Raw genomic sequence first — 19,904 nt, forward strand, 5'->3', positions numbered from 1 at the left:
CATTGTGCGTTTATCGACTATGAAAAAGCATATGACCTTATTGACAGATCCGCATTATTTACAAAATTGATTAAATCCGGTGTGAGCTCGAAATTTGTCAAGCTATTTAGAAACATGTATTCAAAGGTTGAGCTGGCCACAGGAGGTAAAGGTCAACAACAATTTTTTAAATCAAACAGCGGATTATTACAGGGTGAAAGCACTTCGCCACTTTTGTTTTCGCTGTTTGTTAATGATCTTGAAAGTAAATTAAGTGAAGATTCCATAGGATTACAAATACAGGATATTACAATTAAATTGCTCATGTTTGCAGACGATATGGCAATAATCAGTGAAACAAAAGAGGGTTTGCAGAACGGTTTAGACTCTTTACAAGAATATTGTATGCAATGGGGAATAAAGGTAAATATCAGTAAAACAAAAATCGTAGTATTTAAAAAGGGAGGGAAAACTGGGCAACAAGACAAATGGTCATATCAGGATAAAAGTATTGAAGTAATCTCGTCATTCAAGTATCTAGGCTGTCATTTTAGCGCATCGGGATCTCTTACAAAATGTACACAAGAAGTAACAAACTCAGCCAGAAGAGCACTATTTTCACTTAGAAAGTATTTTAACACTAACACAGAAATTTTACCACAGATGCAAATGAAACTGTTCAATAGTACCATCTTACCAATACTGAATTATGGGGCAGAAATATGGGGTTTAAGAAGAGCTGATCCAATTGAAAGATTTCACCTCGGTTTTCTTAAATCCATTCTAAGTGTTAAGCACAGCACACCAAACTGTTTTGTTTATGGGGAATTGGGGGTGTATCCTTTGCATATTGAAAGAAAAATGAAAGTTATTAAGTATTGGTTGAAACTTATTCGCCCAGGAAATAATGATTGCTCATTCACTCATGCAGTATACAAAGAACTTGTGCAATTGAATATTAATGAACCAAACACAACAACTTGGGTAAGTCTGGTGAAGCAGTTGCTGGATAGGAGCGGAATGGGCCATTATTGGGTTAAACAAAATGTGAAAAATGAAAATTACTTTCTGGCGGTTTTAAAACAACGCTTGGATGACATGTTTCTACAAGAGTGGCACGCTGAGATGTCGATGACGACGTCTGGACGGCTGTATAAACACATTAAAGACACCTTTGAGTTAGAACCATATATGAAACTGTGTAATAAATCTTACAGAGTTGCCATCTCAAAAATCAGATTGAGTTCTCATTTGTTTTATATAGAAAGGGGTAGATGGGGCACAAGAAAAGTAGATAGAAATGATCGTAAATGTCCTACTTGTGACGTAATAGAAGACGAATACCATTGTCTAATTGAATGTTCGAGGTATACGCAAGAGAGAAGAAATTGCCTGCCGGAAAAACTGAAAAATAAACCAAGTATGTTTGAATTTATCAAATTTTTGAAATGCAGAGACAGTAGACAGCAAGGTGATTTAGGTAGACTTTGTTTTAAGGTACAGATCGAACACAAGAAATATTTACAAGTATAATTGTGGCTTCCACGGCAAGGAAAACTTATTAAAATTGATGATAGAGGGAATAATGCGATTGTTTGTTTGTTTTCATTTGTTTTTGTCTGTTTAGTAACTGCAGTTCTGATACTAAGATGTGGTATATTATACAAAATATGACATGGGGGGGGGGGGGGGGGGGGGGGGGGGGGATTGGGCATTGATATTAAAATATTGTATAATAGTTTACCATGATAAAGATTAGTTGCGATTGCACAATTGGCTTATTGTTGTTGTTATTGTTGTTGTTATTATTGTTATTATTATTGTCATTATTGTTGTTATTATTATTATTATTGTTATTATTATTATTGTTGTTATTATTATTGTTATTATTAATATTATTATTATTATTATTGTTGCTGTTGTTGTTATTGTTATTATCAGCATTGATATCATAACCAGTGTATATAACCATATATATATATATCTATATATATATATATTTTTTTCTTTCTTGGTTCTTCTGTTTTGATGTGATTTGTAAAAGAAGTGTTGTAGTTCACTTGTTAATACTCTTTGCTTGTATCTTTGACTTCTAAGCGATTTCAATCTAAGTACACCGAGGGTTGCTCTTGGTGCCCTATCCGCACCATTTACCTTTGCCTATTTATCCTCGGGTGCCTTTGAGAAAAGTATACTTTTAGACTACCTTATACATTTTCTGTTCTTTCAATGCGTCACAAACGCCGTAAAATTCTTAAAAACACAGAAACCAACCCTTGACATGGAATAATTGAAGTACGCAAGCTTGTTTCGCTCTAGACTATATCAGTACGGAAAATTACTTAAATGTTTGTGATATTCTAAAAGATTCAAGTATTTGTCTTTGGGAATTAATTCTGTAATTCTACCAAAAAAAATACGTTAAACTAATATGTCTGTAACTTCTAGGCAATGTTCGCAAAATCCCATTCTTCTAGAACTTTAATCATCGATAGAAATGTGTTAAATAAGTGGTGGGCTATTGATTATGTTGAATTTCCCCGAAGATAAAGATCACCCAGACCAAAGCATTTTGGAGCACCTAGTATTACTAAAAGTCAATAAATTTATTATCCATAACAGAATTACCATGATATAATCCATATCTTCTTAATTGTCAACGAAAGGGATATAAGCGTGGTCCTCATTTACAAATACAATACTAGATATTATTGCTGGGGCGCTTATGTTATTTTTACAATTTTTATTATTATTATTTATTATTATTATTATTATTATTATTATTATTATTATTATTATTATTATTATTATTATACTATTATTGTAGGTATTGGTGGTATTACAATGTTGTATTTTTATGATTATTTATGGTTATCATTTTATGCTTTGGTTTCATTTACCTTTTTCCTCACTCTCATGTCTGTTGTCATCAAATTGTATGGATTATTGATTAAATAAAAGTTATTTCTGTTTGTCTTATTTTGACTATGGAACTGATACTTATCATGGCAGACCTGCCTACTTGAAATAGGAAAATGTAATAAGTAGTTTTCAGGGTAAATAACATCGTAGACATTTTAACTACCCTTAAAAACCACCAGTTTGTCCTTATAATGCGTGGGGAAAAATATTAACTCTATGTGATAGCTCTGGCACCAGAACTTCGTTTTCAAGAAATGACATTTAATTAAAAACCTTTATTATATCCAGCCGGGATTTAGCCGTAGTACTACGGGAATTTTCGTGGTAGTGAGGAGGTCTGTTGTGATGGGTATCAATATTTTATTATTATTATTTATTATTATTATTATTATTATTATTATTATATTATTATTATTATTATTATTATTATTATTATTATTATTATTATTATTATTATTATTATTATTATTATTATTATTTATTATTATTATTATTATTATTTGTCTATTTATTTATTTATTTATTTATTTATTTATTTTTTTTTTTTTTTTTTTTTTAAATGAGAAAAACTGATTGGAAATGTAAAAGTGATGGTGATAGTGGTAGTGATAATGGTAATGGTGGTGGTGGTAACGGTGATGATTGGAGTGTGGGGATTATGGTAATATTATTATTGTTATTATTATTGATATTCTTGTTCTTGTTGTTGTTGTTGTTCTTCTTCTTCTTCTTCTTCTTCTTCTTCTTCTTCTTATTCTTCTTCTTCTTCTTCTTCTTATTGTTGTTGTTATTATTACTATTATTATTATTATTATTATTACTATTATTATTATTATCATTATCATTATTATTATTATTATTATTATTATTATTATTATTATTATTATTATTATTATTATCATCATCATCATCATTATTATTATTATTATTATTGAACGTATTGATGTTATTACCATTCGTGTATTTTTGTGTGGTGTATCAGTTTATTTTTTGGTTCCATTTACCTTTTTTTTTTTTTTTTTCACCTTCATGTATGTTGGCATCAAATTGTTGATTTATTGGCGAAAGCCTAATATTGAATAAACTTGAAACTTGAAACTGAAAAAGTCAACTGATGACATACGTTTATGTAAAACACTCACCATTCCTTACCCACCAGATAACGCATACCAACACACAAAACTATGCGTAGCATTTAAGTTTATAATTTAACAGAGAAAATTTTGTGAGAGCAAAATGACTTACGCCATTTCAACGTCATTTCATGCATCGCCACAAAGTGAATGTTGCTATAATAATATAGATAGTATGCGCTAGGCAAAGATACTCATAACATTGCCATCCGGAAGTATTACGGACCATCACACAAAACTCTGTGTAACCATGAACTTTTATGATCTAGATACCACAGTTAAGTGAGAATTACTCATAAACGTGGATGGCAAAAAACAATAACAAAGGCCTGAGTGACGTCATTTTCGTTCTATCTATATCATGGTCAATCTTTAATTTGCACAGATATAAAAGGACAACTCTTGCCTATCTTGTGTTTATGTATTGTTGTCAGATATTGTGACCATCCATACTATTATGTTCGTGACATGAGGTCACCAATAGTTTAAGCGTGCGAATCCCATCTCAGGTTGTTAGGTATTCTGATTATTATCTAGAGTATCTACTTCTTTATGAATGAATCATACTGTTTATATGCGTCTCAAAAAGGCCAGTGATGATGACTATGGTGATGATGGTGGTGGTGATGATGATGATGATGATGATGATGATGATGATGATGACAAAGAAGAAGATGAATATGATCATGACGACGATGATGATAATGGTGGATATAATGATGATGATGATGATGATGATGATGATGATGATGATGATGAGGAGGATGATGATGATGATGATGATGATGGGGTTGAGCATTTGTATACGGTATATTAATTACTATTTACACACGATGTCCACTTGATAGCTCTACGACCATTATTATAGCATACAATAAATTAAATATGAACGAGTTGACCGTACTTTATGTATAATATAGCATCATGAATTCACGTGTTCCAAATTTACCACATCAACGGGAAGGAGATGGAGCGTACCATATTATGTAATGAGACACGATGCGGCGATGTGGTCTAGTGGTATGACACTCGCTTTCGGAGCGGAAGGTCCTGGGTTCGAGCCTCGCTCGGCGCATAGTTGAGTCCTTGGAAAAGGCTCTTTACTCACATTCTCTCACCACACTCAGGTGTAAAATCAGTACTACCTGGTCGTTAACAGCGTTGTCTTTGTCCGAAAAATTGTGATATCGCCTAACAGGCGTCATGTCTCGTCTTACATGTTAAATGTTGCTGTTGACCAGGGACCCCTTGTAAAGCGCTTTGAGCACATTAAGTGGATATTGCGCTCTATAAAAGCTCATTTTCAAAACAAAAAAATTAAATGAGACGCGATCAGGAGAATATTGAACACCATTATTTCAAAAATATATTTTGCATTGCGAATTACGGAAAAAATATCTGGAATGATACTTGTCAGGACAACGATTAAAAACTAATCAAACAAACATGAAGCTGAACGAATTTGAACAAACTTTAAAATTATATTTTTTTCATCTCTCCGTAGCTTGCAATAGGACTGCAACGATGTGCACTTATCTGCAGGTCTGATTATCCGAACGCAGTTATGGGCTCAATTTAACATTGTTGTTATGGAAAATATTTTGCGTTGGTTTGAGAGTATTTCTTTGGCAACAGTGATCCCATGCCTATTTGGGTTATCAGACCTTCAAATAAGTAACACGACGGACTGTAACAATAATAGTTGTTATCAATTAGCTTTACGAGGACTGCAATTATAACAAACACGGTGAAGGATGGCAACTATAACACACCCCCCCCCCCCCACCCCCTCTCTCCCTCCCCTTCTCTCTTCCCCCAAAAATGATGTCCCTATTAAGACTTGACCAAAATTCCTTCTGATCCACAAGGCAAGCGATTTGACCACTAGACCACCAGCTTGCCCCGACAAACAGCTCACAAAGGCTGAGTCAATAAATGAACCCGTCTACAGACGGGATCATAATGTGATTTATTTGCCATATCATCTGATATACTACGTCTCTTTGTACTCGAATCCGGTTAGAGATTGGAAACTCGGCCCTTGCTATCCATTGATTGGATTTTCTTATGTCGAGTTTATAACTTGGTTTGTACAGTTATTGGCGGGCAATAAAGTATCAAAAAGAATGAAGAAAAATGTCTGGTGATAGAAAAAAAAGGGATGAAGAAACTTGTTATCACTCTCGCCAATAGTATATAGAGTGAATGAATTTGACGTCACTAGGCTGGGGTTTTTTTTTACCGTCAATTGGGTGATTAGTTCTCATAAAATTCAATCTAACATTACAAACATTTCGGGTTACAAAACAATTTGTATTGTTACGAGTCATCTGGAAGGGGAGAGGGGGGGGGGGGGGGGGGGGGGGAACAACCGAAACGCATATCATTAATATAAATCGACCTGTCTCCATTTTGCATTTGTTTTAGTTATAATACACATTCGTTGTAACTCGGGGGTTGGTTATTCAAAAGGCGAAGGTACCTCCGTTTTATAGTCTATTATCTGTGATATACATATATATATATATATATATATATATATATATATATATATATATATATATATATATATATGTGTGTGTGTGTGTGTGTGTGTGTGTGTGTGTGTGTGTGTGTGTGTGCTCCAGGGGCCGAATGGCTCTGAAGGAGGACAGGGATATATCCACGGAGATTAGAAAACACGTAACTCCGACCGAAATGCGGACACGTTACCATTCATTATTTATTTGCTCGTCCTTTTCTTACTATGCCCGTACGTCTCCTCTTTGTCTGTCTTCGTCTTCCATCTTATCTTGTCTTCCTATCTTCAAATCTACAATTCTATTCTGATCTATTATCAAATAATAAGTCTGCCAAGTTAATCTAGTCTACAATCTATATTATGACTAATCCAACTAGCATATATTATTATTGATAATATTATCTGACGATTTGCATGCCTGTCTGTCCTTTTGAATGCTGAAGGTCAGTGAGCAAGCTAGTCTGTCTGCTTGTCTATCTATCTATATCTATCTATCGATATATCTACTTATCTATCTATCTATCAATCTACCTATCATCTATCTATCTATCAATCTGTCAATCCACCTTCCTATCTATCCATCAATCCATTTATATATCTATCTCTCTACCTAATTATCTATCTATTTTCTGTCTATCTATCTATCTGCCTGTCCTGTAAGTTTGCTGCCTACCTATTTTCTTGTGTACAAGTATTTTATTATCATTAAAAATGTCAATTCACTATCTATATAAAAGAGAGAAAATAATATTTAATTGTTTTAGAGATAACATAAATAAACATCTTATATATCCGTAGATCTCCTTGTCTTCGTCACATTGTGATGCAAGGACATAAGACCGGGTAAACAAAGTGAAAATGATCGAGGGAGAGAGAAAGAGTGTAGACAAAATAAAATAAATTACCTCTACTCTAAGCCATAGAGTGGAGGTGATTTATTTTATTTTGTTTTACAGACACACACACACGCACACTACACACACACACACACACAGAGAGAGAGAGAGAGAGAGAGAGAGAGAGAGAGAGAGAGAGAGAGAGAGAGAGAGAGAGAGAGAGAGAGAGAGAGAGAGAGAGGTGGAGGGGGGTTAATGACTGTAAAACATGAAAATGTCCCTTATAATGAATTATTAGGGAGAGGAAATGCAGCACCTATGTGACAACATCATTTTCGTTTATCTAGTCGATCGCTCACTAGTGTAAAGTGTCAAACGTTTGACAATGTGATCGGTGAAGACGATGTAAATAGAACGCCATCCCGACAAAGGCCAACAATGACAACAACACAATTCCGTCGAGCGTATATTATTCTCTTTTAAGGAATCAGAGCTGATCAAGTTTCCCATTCCAACATGAATATTTTACTGACACAATTGATCCTTTAAGGTCCACTGTAATCGATACCGTCATGATGCTAAAATGTGTCCCCTATTCACTACCGAATTAGCCAACTTCATCCATAGATTTAAACTACAAGATATTATGCAAACAAAATCGCTTTTCCTTTTTTAAAGACCCATTTTTGTTCTTTCTTCCATTTTTTTTCTTTTAATAATACAACACTATGTACATAAGAGCGCTGCTATTGTAAAAAAAAAAAATAAATGAAAGAGATAATCCAATGTATTGTATCAAAGCTATCTGGGGAGTTTTTCAATTGAGCACATAAAAAGACTTCCATTGAAGATGACATTGAAATACAAATCTATGGCCAATATGCTATACTCGACGATTACACATGCACAAATAAGTGCACGTCGGCTATATATACATCATAATATAAGAACACACTATTTTTATTTTAGCTATCAAAAATTTACTTAATTATCGGTCGATTAAGATGACCCCAAACTATTCAAAATTGTCATAAAGTAACAAATCCAAGACTTCTTAAAGATTAAAGTAGGGTTTTGAGTATGGGATCACTAATTCTTGCCTTATACGCCATCGATCAATTCAAGTTCAATGATTTAAAAAAAAAATAAAACACAACAACTGCTGCATCGGATCACAAATTCAAAAATTCCAATTCATGAGTTTATTTTAGACATACCAGAACTGACTCCACGTTTATAAGGACTTCGTCTGAGGCAATGCTACAATATTACTACTGTTAAAATCTATTATCTACTACAGAAACCGGTTAAAACTCCATATCTCTGGGCCCGTCAGATAAGAATAAGGACAGAGGGGGAAAAAATAAAGAACATACTTTAAAGATTATAACACTGAACACTGCCTCGTATAAAATTGATCCCTAAACACAGGTTAGATATTCTACTGACAAGAAGTGTCAATAAACTAAGTACGTTCACTACTGAGCATGTGTAGAGAGGAAACTGTTGAGATCTCCAAGATAAGTAAATGGGCTATCTTATGTCCACAATCCGAACTCTGAACAAACCGTAATTTGACCTAGATAAAGAACGTCACAAAAGGCTGTCGCGTAAAACCTACGAAGTTCAGATTATCGTGACATTAGTGTGAACAACATTCGAACTTGTACCCCCCCCCCCCCCCCCCCCCACCCCACTCCACCCCACCTCCACATCCTCTCCATCTTTAACACCGCGTGGATAAAGCTGAGACATCAAGTAGAGATGAATGAGAATGACGTGTATTTTTTCCGACTTCTGTAATATCATATAATATTTATTGACACAAACAACTGCTAATAGCAGGATTTGTCATGAACGAAAACGGGGAAAAGACATCAAAGTGGATGAATATCGTATATAAATAAAAATATTATTTTTTATACCCCACTGTAAGCCATTAATTAAAAAAAATATATATCGAGTCTTCAGGTCAACCAAAAATACTTGAAAATTTATATCGAGAATTCCCATAGGTTTACTATGTTCAACGCACTTCACAATGCTAAATTTTAGTCTTCCCAACAAGCATTATTATAGAACCATATTTCCATGTCATACAGAGCAAGTCATCTCTGACTCTGAGGCGTCCTTTTTTTTTTTTGCTAGCACTCTTAAAACCTTCGTCACTGCCTATAGACGACAGGTACTAATTCACACCTGAGTTGAATGAGGTTATCTATATTCATTGGCTTGTCAACGGACACAATGCCGGGAGCAGAATTTCTTCTTCTTTTTTTTTTTTACGATCACTGCAATATATGCGACCTATGGCCACGCTTAACATCGTTTGACTTTTGTGATAATACGAATACAGTTGAGCCAGCGAAGACAAACACGGAACAAGCAACGAAAAAACATTATTAAAAAACAAACAAAAAACAGGTCATGTATATTTTAATGACATTTATTTCAACAGAGCAAATGCTGCGGTCGTAATTAGACATTTAAGCACTATCAAATCAGCAGTTGGCTGGCTGACCGTTTTACAACATATTTTTTTAAAAATGCATATCGTCAAAAAAAAAAACAAAAAAAAACAAAAAAACAAACAAACAAACAAAAAAAAAAAAAAAAAACCCAAACCCAGCGCTTTTATAAATCAAATAAATTAAGACCAATCTTTTACCATCAAGAGCGAAAATCAAACTTGGATACATTATAAAATGATGTCAAGTGTGAAACACACTAAATTATTCTCTTGTTTATGGTACAGAAAGGATTAAATAGCTTTAAGGAAATAGTAGGTATTTAAAGAGGAAGGAGTAGGAGAGTATCAATAAGGAAGGGATAGGAGGATAAAGATGAGGAAGAAAGAGAGGAAAGTAAAAATCCTCTGTAATGATAATAGCGATGGAAGTAGTATTAGTAGTAGTAGTAGTAGTAGTAGTAGTAGTAGTAGTAGTAGTAGTAGTAGTAGTAGTAGTAGTAGTAGTAGTAGTAGTAGTAGTAGTAGTAGTAGTAATAGTAGTAATAGTAGTAGTAGTAGTAGTAGTAGTAGTAGTAGTAGTAGGAGGAGGAGGAGGAGGAGGAGGAAAGGAGGAAGATGAAGAGGAGGGGAGGAGGAGGAGGAAGATGAAGAGGAGGGGGAGCTAGAGGGGGGGGGGAGGAGGAGGAGTAGGGGAAGAGGAAGAGAGGGAAGGTGGGAGGAGAGGGGGGAGGAGGCGGAGGAGAGGACAAAATGATCTCAAGAGTTTATGTTTTAGTAGTTCCCCATAATATTTTAATATTCATTCGAAATGAATGTGTGAAGGAGAAGGGGTTAAGCCTGTTAAAAAAACAAGTGATACGCAATAAGCCATAACAACATGAAAGAAAGAACCAATGATAATCTCGTCTTGTTCAGAATATTTGTTTTATGTATTGCACTGCTGTTGAACGGTTCAGCGTTAACTAAACAAATAGTGCATTATCTCATCACAATAAAAACCGTCTCAACCTGACAAAAGGCGACATAACATAAAACTGAAAACTATGCACGCCTAAACAATCTATTGATTTATCGGCTAAACAATCTATTGATTTATCGATAATATATATAGTCTAAATTGACATATCGATTACCTACGAGAAGATTATTATCATACCTATCTATATAGTGTTGTCAACAATCAAGTCAAAATAATATTATAAAATAAATATGACACAGCCCTCATATATTTGAAATTTGACTCATGGTCACTAAACGGTATTATGCCGGGGTGATTTATTTGCTACAAAATGATTTTATGGTCAAAACGATGGAATTTGGGTCAAGTTTATGTTATATTGAGTACATTGGGCATAACTTCTTAAAGTAACAAAATCTAAAATCTGACATTTCCTGTCACTTTAATGTTAAAATAACTTTAAGGCACCTGATTCGCCCGGATATAGTATTACCGTTTTGAGACGATTTGTCACATTTTATATTAAACCTGTTAACTACCGTATTCTGAAAACAAATTTAAAAAGAACAAATAAATAATAATAAACAAACAAAACAAACAATAACAACAACTCGTATGTAATAAAAAAAAAATTGGCCAGAAAACGTCCGCGAAGTTTGAGAATGTTTTCCAAGATGAGGGTCATTTACTATTATTATTATTATTATTATTATTATTATTATTATTATTATTATTATTATTATTATTATTATTAGATATAGATAGTAAGCGCATAACATTGCCATCCGGAAGTAAAACGGACCAACACACAAAACGCTGTGTAACCATGATCGTTTATAGTCTGGTTTATTCAGTTTAGTGAGAATTACTCATAAACGCGGATGGCAAAAAAACAATAACAAAGGCCTGAGTGACGTCATCTTCGTTCTATATATAGCGCCGGTATCCACAAATTGTGCTCAGAGGTGCTTAACAATAGTTTTTGGTATTACACAAGTTCATTCGACAACAAAATCATCTACAACAGTCATACACTATTATCTTGTTCAAATTTCACAAAGAATCACGGGAAGCAGAATGAAAAAAAATGGCTTTTAGATGCCGTTTGAAGACTGGCAGACTTTCAAACTGTCGATTTAGATCGATTGATATTTGATAGGGAAATTTTCTGGCCAAATTTTTTAAATACGAGTTTTTCCAGAGTACCACAGTTAACTGGGGAAAATGGGACGGAATTTGTTTAATGAAGATGATAAGCTACCTGCACGACATTCTGTGGCTGGTTTTGTCGTTTCAACGTGGCATTCTTCTTGAACGTACTGAATAACTTGAGTGGCATTTTGACTGACACACTCTTTGATTTAAACAAAACAAAGCGCCAAGACTAGGCTTGGTGGCATTCTCATCGTGTAACGACCCGAAGCATCAACCTTGATATTATCTAACACACCATCAGGAATGTAACACATTCAACCTATTCATTGTTGATTTTACATCACGAAAAGATGCATTGTTAATAATGACCTAAGGATTTCTAAAAATTCTCGACAATTTTCCTAATTATGTTACAAACGTTTGATTTAACCTGTATGAAATCAAATATATTACAATAACTTTTATCGAAACAAATCCTTAAACTTGAATTAATTCCGAAATCTCGTTCTATTTCCGTAATATTACTTCAACTAAATATTCCAAATCGAATAATTTCCTGTAAAAAATCAACACTAAAACCAAGAGAATGTCCTTTTATCGAATCCATCGTGGCAAACAAGAACCTTATTGGTAAGTTGTGTAGTATGTTATAGATAGTCTACTAATAATTGTCAAGAAAGAAGAAGCCAATGCTTTTTACTACCGCGTGCCTATTTTTATCCAGCTGTCCATCAATCACAGCGGCTTTCCTTCATCTTTTTGACAGGGAGGGATCGGGCGGATCAGGTAGATGGTCATCCTCGGGATGTACATATACCATATACATGCAGGCTACACAAAGAATCGACACCTTCACTTTGAACCAAGTGGCACAATCGTAAAAAGTTATTTTATGATTAGGAAAAATTCTTATCTCGCGTAACAGTCGTGTAAATTATAAGCTGTGAATATTATGCAACTGGAGTGCGAATTAATTTAAAGTCCCATGCACTACAGAAATGGGGGTCCCGATAGCTCAGTTGGTAGAGCACTCGCTTCACACACAAAATGACACAAGTGCAGTCGAGATTTTTTTCCTTCTCCACCCAGTTGGTTCTGTTAGATATGGTGGAAAGTACTTTGCGATAGACTAGCATCCTATCCAAAGAATAGCAAGCAATAGCTGTGGTCCGTTGCACGCTCCAGAAACCGGGATAGACTCCTGTTCCATGGGACTAAAGAAATATTATAATCTACGGGTAACAAAATGTAACAATTAATTAAATCCTTAAAGAATTATCTGCAAAGCCGTCAAAACGGTTTATTTGAAAACAGAGACGGTTTTATTCGGCAACTAATAGCACTAATGATGGAAACCGACGTGCACTTATTTTCAGGTCTGACAACCCAAGTCGTTATGAGCTCATTGTTGTAATAGAGATAATCTCAGACCAACGCAAAATACTCTTTATCACAACAATGTTAAATCAAGTCCATAATTGAATTCGACTATCAGACCTGCTAATGTGTAAACTTAAGATAGAAACGCGTTTGCACAAAACCAAGAATTTATTAAATTGTGACGAAACAAAAATAATAATAACAAAACAAAAAAAACAAACAAAACAAAAAATAAATAACGAAAAAAAAAATAATTAAACATTTTAAAAACCAGCACAATTGATGACTCAGTGTGAAACACTGATAAGAGTATAAAGGGAAGGGAAAGACTCCGTTGTTTCACAGCACGCCTAAAGATGGGAATTTAGAAAATTTTTATAAACAATAATTATAGAGCATTATCTTATCTCAGTGGACAATAAGTCGAAATAAACCTATGTAATGCCGTGTTTAAGTTAACTGTAACATTGAAAGATAGTACAAAATATAATGATTCCATCGGAAAATAACACGATTTCTTTCTACGAGCTGACCAGAAAGCGATAATATGTGTCACTCAATTACACACTTGGTAATAAACATGTATTCATAAATAGTATAAGTAAATATTTTGGTATCAACGCCACCTGTCACAAACACAAACACATGCACAACACACACACACACACACACACACACACACACACACACACACAGACACATCATTCTGAAAAGAATTCATATGTACAAGAGTCAATATTTGTTGATGAACCACATTTTATCTTTCCCCTTCGGGATATTTATTGAACACAAATTATCAGCAAAGTTAGGCATCGTTCAATTCCAAACACATCATGCAAGGTATAAAACGCCGAAGATGTAAGGGATGTGGAGAAGTGGGGAGGTGGGGAGGTGGCCGACACTCAAAATTAATTAGAATATTAAGGTTTATCGCCATCCTCTTATTGTATTTCACCTTCATTTGTTTAAAAAGAGTAAGGGTGTTTACTCAACAAGAGTATGTATTGTGAATCATGGAACTAGACATCTAAAAATATTTATATAGAGATAATAGCTAATCCACGACAATAGTATAGATACAAGTTTAAATAAAAGGCTTGGCGGTAAAATAATAAATGCACTATATTAAAACCGTGAGCATTTATATAGTGCAATATCCACAAAGCGCTTTACAAGGGATCCGTAGTCAACAATAGCACTAGCATAATTTAGGACGAGACTTGATGCCCGTTAGACGATATTAAGATTTTTCTTTTCAGGACTGAGACAAAGCTGTTAACAACCAAATACTCAGTTTACACCTGAGTACGATGAGAGAAAGTGAGTAAATAGTCTTTTCCAAGGACTCAATCAACTACGCACCGCTCAGAGCGGGACTCGAATCCTGGACCTTACGCCGATACGAAGGCGAGTGTCAACCACTTGACCACATAGCCGCACTTGTGAGAGATCTCAAAAAAAAAAAAAAAAAAAAAAAAAAAGAAAGAAAAAGAAAAAAAAAAAACCCTAAAATATATTTTTAAAAAAAGAATAAACAAATATAAATATACAAAGAAATCGTAACATTTGTATAAAATGTAATAAAAGAATCAAGCCTAAACGACATTGGTTTACCTTAATACAGGTAAAGTACGTCACATAAAAAGAAGACAAATATAATCCCTGTGAAGTTTTTATTTTCGATGATAAATCTAATTTGTTAAAATATTGTTGGATTTTTAATTTTAGATAGTCCCGTGGCGTGATTGGTAATTATTCAATGTCTGCCATAAGAGACTGGTCACAACACTGCAGTGTGTTACGGAAATAAATTCAATATTTCCATATCTCATGTAGTTCCATATCTGAAGCAGACGTCGGAGGTCATCTTCCGCCAAGCTGATCTATCTCTTGCCAATTCTATTAAAGCAGCGCCACCTTTCTCAGCTTCATCTGTCCAAGTTCTTATCCCTTTCAAATACGTTATTCTTTGTCTTCCTCTTATTCTTTTTCCATTCATCTTTCCAGTCAAGGCGAGTATTTCCAAACCAGGGTGGCGGATAATGTGTCCTAAAAATTCCATTTGGCGTTTGATGATTTTTGTTATCAGTGATCTTTTTCTGTTTGCCATTTCTAAAATTTCTTCATTTCTTTTCCTTTCCATCCATGACACCCTCATCATTCTTCTGTAAAACCACATTTCCACTGCCTCCAGTCTTTTAACCATGGTCTTGTTTATGGTCCAGCTCTCACAACCATATAGCAGCACAGACAGTACATAGCAATCCAGGACTTTGATTTTTGTTTTCATGCTAATATTCCTGTTTTTCATAATTGTATGCAGCTGGTTGAATGCATTCTTCGCCATACCTATTCTTTTCTTTATTTCACAATCTGATTTTCCATTGGATGTTACATTGTAGCCTAAATATTTGAAACATTCAACTTGTTGTATTGTTTGTCCTCTGCTTGTTATTACACAGGCTGGTGGGTTATTATTTTTAGATACCGTCATACATTCTGTTTTAGATATATTCAGTTCCAGTCCCATATTTTCACTACTCCTGACTACAACATCCAGTAATTCTTGTAGTTCATGTTCAGATTCTGCCAGTAGAACCGTATCATCTGCATACCTCAGATTTGTTACATTCTTTCCTCCAATACACACCCCCTTCTTATGTTCGATATCTCTTAATATCATTTCACTATAGAGGTTGAATAAATCTGGAGACAAAACACACCCCTGCCTAACTCCTCTTCTAATAGGTGTAAAACTGCTTAGTTCGTTGTCAACACGCATTGCTGCTTCTTGTTCCCAGTACAAATTCCGTAATATTCTTAAATCTTTACCATCAATGTCCAAGGATGATAGAATTTTGAATAGTTTTTCGTGTTGTACTTTATCAAAGGCTTTTGAATAGTCGATGAAACACATATACAGATCTTTATTTACTTCAATACATCTTTCCATCAGCATTGATAATGTGAATATTCCATTTCTGGTACCCTTGTCCTCAACAAAACCAAATTGCATCTCCCCAATTTCAGGTCGTATTTTATTTCTTATTCTTAGTAAAATTATCTTCAAAAGAATTTTTGTGAGGTGGCTCATTAGGCTAATAGTTCTGTGTTGTTCACAATCAACTGCCCCTGGCTTTTTTGGTAGTGCTATAAAAATGGATCGTTTCATATCAGTTGGCATTTTTCCTGTGTCATACACTTGATTTAGAAGGTTTGTGATGAATTCAATCCCCCATTCACCCAGGCCAGTCAAGGCTTCAATTGTTATGGCATCAGGTCCTGCAGCTTTTCCATTTTTCATGCTTTTCATGACGTTCCTAACTTCATCTTTCATTATAGAAGGCCCTTCCAGTTCTTTTATCATAGGCATTTCTCCTCGATTATCAAAAAAAAGTTCTTCAATATATTCTGACCATCTGTTTAGAATGCAGTCTTTGTCCATGATGGTGTTTCCACGCTTGTCTTTGATGCATCCACTTTTAGCACCTGATTTAGTTTTGTTTGTCACTTCTTTGATTTTCTGATGGAAGAATTTGCCATTTTTTTCTTTGCAGGACATTATATAGTGACATTGTTCATTTATCCAGTCTTCTTTAGCTTCGTTGCATTTTCTTTTTATCTGCCTGTTCAGAGTCTTGTATTTTTCTTCCTGATTTTTGGCCTTTCTTCTCTCATTCATTAGTTCTAATATCTCTGGAGTAATCCATTTCTTCTTCTGCAACTTAAGTGTGGTTGGAACATTTTCTTCTAATGATGCAGCAACACTGTCTTTAAACTGCTCATATTTCTCTTCTATATCTGTTAGTTCTCCAAGCACTTCAAACTTGTTTCTTACTGATAGTTCAAATTTTTCTTGTATCTTCTGTTCCTCCCGGAGAATGTCTAGTTGGTATTTAGGTTTAGCCTTTGCTCTTTTGCAGATTTTCAATTTAACTCGTATGGGGCATAGCACAGGTATATGATCGCTGTTACAGTCAGCCCCCGGCATAGATTTGGCATACAAAACCGAGTTTCGGAAACGTTTGCTGATGAGTATGTAATCTATTTGGTTTCTCACTCCATCTCCAGGACTTTTCCATGTCCACTTCCTTCTATTGTGGTTTGTTGACCAAGTATTTGTGATTGTCAGATCATGTTGACGGCACCATTGAATAAGACGATCACCTCTGTCATTTTTGTCATTTCCATATACTAATACTATTGAATGGAGACTATCGGCGTAACGCTATTATCATAAATCCTTATTACTCATAAAGCTACGAGTATAACATCGATGAGTGAGGCCATATTGTATATCGATATCGATATCGTTCGCAGTAGACAAAACATGATTATATGCAAATTGGCCGTGATTGGTGGTAGCCTTTTACCGATGAATAATGTATAGAATAAAATACTCATCACAATGAATGTAGTGTGACCTGGACAGGAAAATCATCAATGCACACACACACACACACAGACACACACACACACACACACACACACACACACACACACACACACACTTTCCAATAATATATAGCAGATATCGAGCAACAAGAATTCTATTTTTCCGCTTCGGGCTTTTCGAAACTCGAGACAATCTTAATCTCAACTGAATAATGTATAGGTTAAGCTTATCCCTCGTTTTTAAACAAACATCTTTGTTGTTATTGTTATTTTGTTTATTTGTTTGTTTTGTTTTTGTTTTTAATCGATATAGTTAGCATCAATGTTTGAAAGATGAGTTCTAAAGGGTAGAGAATTGGACAGTGGGGCAAGAGCCAATTCTGTTGATGGTACAGTGAGAAAACTTTAGTATTTTGGCCACTAGACATGACTTCCGTGACTGTTTAAAAGATAGAAGACTGACGGCTGCCACAGTAAACCCGCGAATGTGCTCCTCGTTAACTTCAGTGCCCTGTATCTAAAAACTTGTGAGGTCTGAACTCTGTATGGCGTATCGACGATCAATAGTCAATGAGCTAAGTCAATAAGTGACCTATTTAAACTGCCCGGTTATTTTTATGAAACACAAATAATTCAGGATTAAATCAGAACCTACTAAAGGTGTGTGTGAAAGTCAGGCTTGTTTTCATGCAATTTCCCTCTCTCTCTCTCTCTCTCTCTCTCTCTCTCTCTCTCTCTCTCTCTCTCTCTCTCTCTCTCTCTATCTCTCTCTCTCTCTCTCTCTCTCTCTCTCTCTCTCTCTCTCTCTCTCTCTCTCTCTCTCTCTCTCTCTCTCTCTCTCTCTCTCTCTATTTGTCTGGCACTGTTTCTCACACACCTTTCCGATTTTAAAAAATATCTTACACCAGTGCCTGCTCCCTAATTTGTCACAGGATTAAACCAGCTGGTGTAACATTGATTGAGATCCTGGATTTAATTTTGGGGTTAGAGGTAGTCATTAGAGAAAGAAGAAAATCGCAGTAACACAGAATGTGACAATCCTCTGTGACTGTCTCATCTTCAAACACGGAGGGGAAAATATAGAAAACCTCCTCACTTAAGCATGGTAAGAACCCATTTTCTAATCCGTGTTTTCTTTATATAGTATATTTTAAAAACATTTTCTTTCTCTTTTTCAGTAGAGATTTAACGACGCCTGTTTTTTGTTTTGATTTGTTTTGTTTTTTGTTTCTTGTTTTTTTCATGGGTTGGGAAAGGGGGGGGGGGGGGGGGCGTCTTTCCTTGTAGAAATTATTTGCTACGACTTATTCAAATAAAATACAGCGGGACATTGCATCATGATGAATAATCAACCAGCCGACACGTAAAAAAACCCATCATGACCTTCAGTGGATAATCACTATACCATCACTATAGCATGAACAACCAAATAAACATTTATACTATCGCTGTTCCCTAAGTAATGACATAAATCCTATCAGTGACAGTGCGCTCTATCAACTGACCACGGATCAATGCACAGCATAGATTAAATGGACAGAACCCCTTGCCTTCCAGGCTTTACGTATGAATGGCTTCAAGTTGTAGGCCTGGTCTTGCTGTCCTTTGGCACAAACGATACACTCGGACGTATTCGTATTCTTGAAGAGCTTTTGTATCGGTTCGTTTTGTAAACATTAGGTGGATGAGGAGTCTATGGTTGAAAATCATTACCAAGCAAGAACGAACGGTTTACAGTTCAATGTTTACGAAAGGTTTCAACTCATCTATTGATCACGAGGCCACTCAATTTCTCTACACAACATCGCTTACATGAAATCAAAACGTTATTCACAAAGGGAATTTAAACTTAACATAAAATAGACGAACATAACATAACAAAACAAAATTATAAATATGAAGCCAGTTTCAAATTATTTTTAAAAAAAAGAAAAACAAAAATTAAATACGAAAACAGACAAAAGAGACACACGAGTCAGTTGGAGTACAGTCGATCATTACGTAGCTCAATAATGTAAAATAACTATTTTCATAAGTTGCGAGAAACTTGCATTGTCATTCGAAATCGGAGTTATCAACATGAAAAAAACCACAAAAACAGTAACAACAAACTCTAATGCTGATGCTACTACTACTACAACAACAACTACTACTA

At 34.8% G+C, this 19,904-nt stretch overlaps 1 protein-coding gene across 18 annotated transcripts in view; it reads right to left on the reverse strand.

Moving 5' to 3' along the window:
* Nucleotides 1–19,904, reverse strand: part of LOC144964790 (uncharacterized) — a 152,903-nt gene that overhangs the window by 67,709 nt on the left and 65,290 nt on the right. Inside the window, exon 1 of one of the 18 annotated variants that reach the window (XM_078899411.1) lies at nt 12,081–13,201. The exons of 16 other annotated variants lie outside the window; for them this stretch is intronic. In XM_078899411.1, the coding sequence (XP_078755537.1) occupies nt 12,081–12,158 (78 nt within the window). In that variant the 5' untranslated portion in view covers nt 12,159–13,201. Of the gene's footprint in view, nt 1–1,044; nt 1,131–12,080; nt 13,202–19,904 lie in introns of those variants that run through there. One more of the 18 variants, XM_078899415.1, reaches the window with a different exon arrangement.

Source organism: Berghia stephanieae, chromosome 2, assembly GCF_034508935.2.
Source record: "Berghia stephanieae isolate SIO BIC M18660-M18661 chromosome 2, UCSD_Bste_1.3, whole genome shotgun sequence".
NCBI lineage: Eukaryota > Metazoa > Mollusca > Gastropoda > Nudibranchia > Aeolidiidae > Berghia > Berghia stephanieae.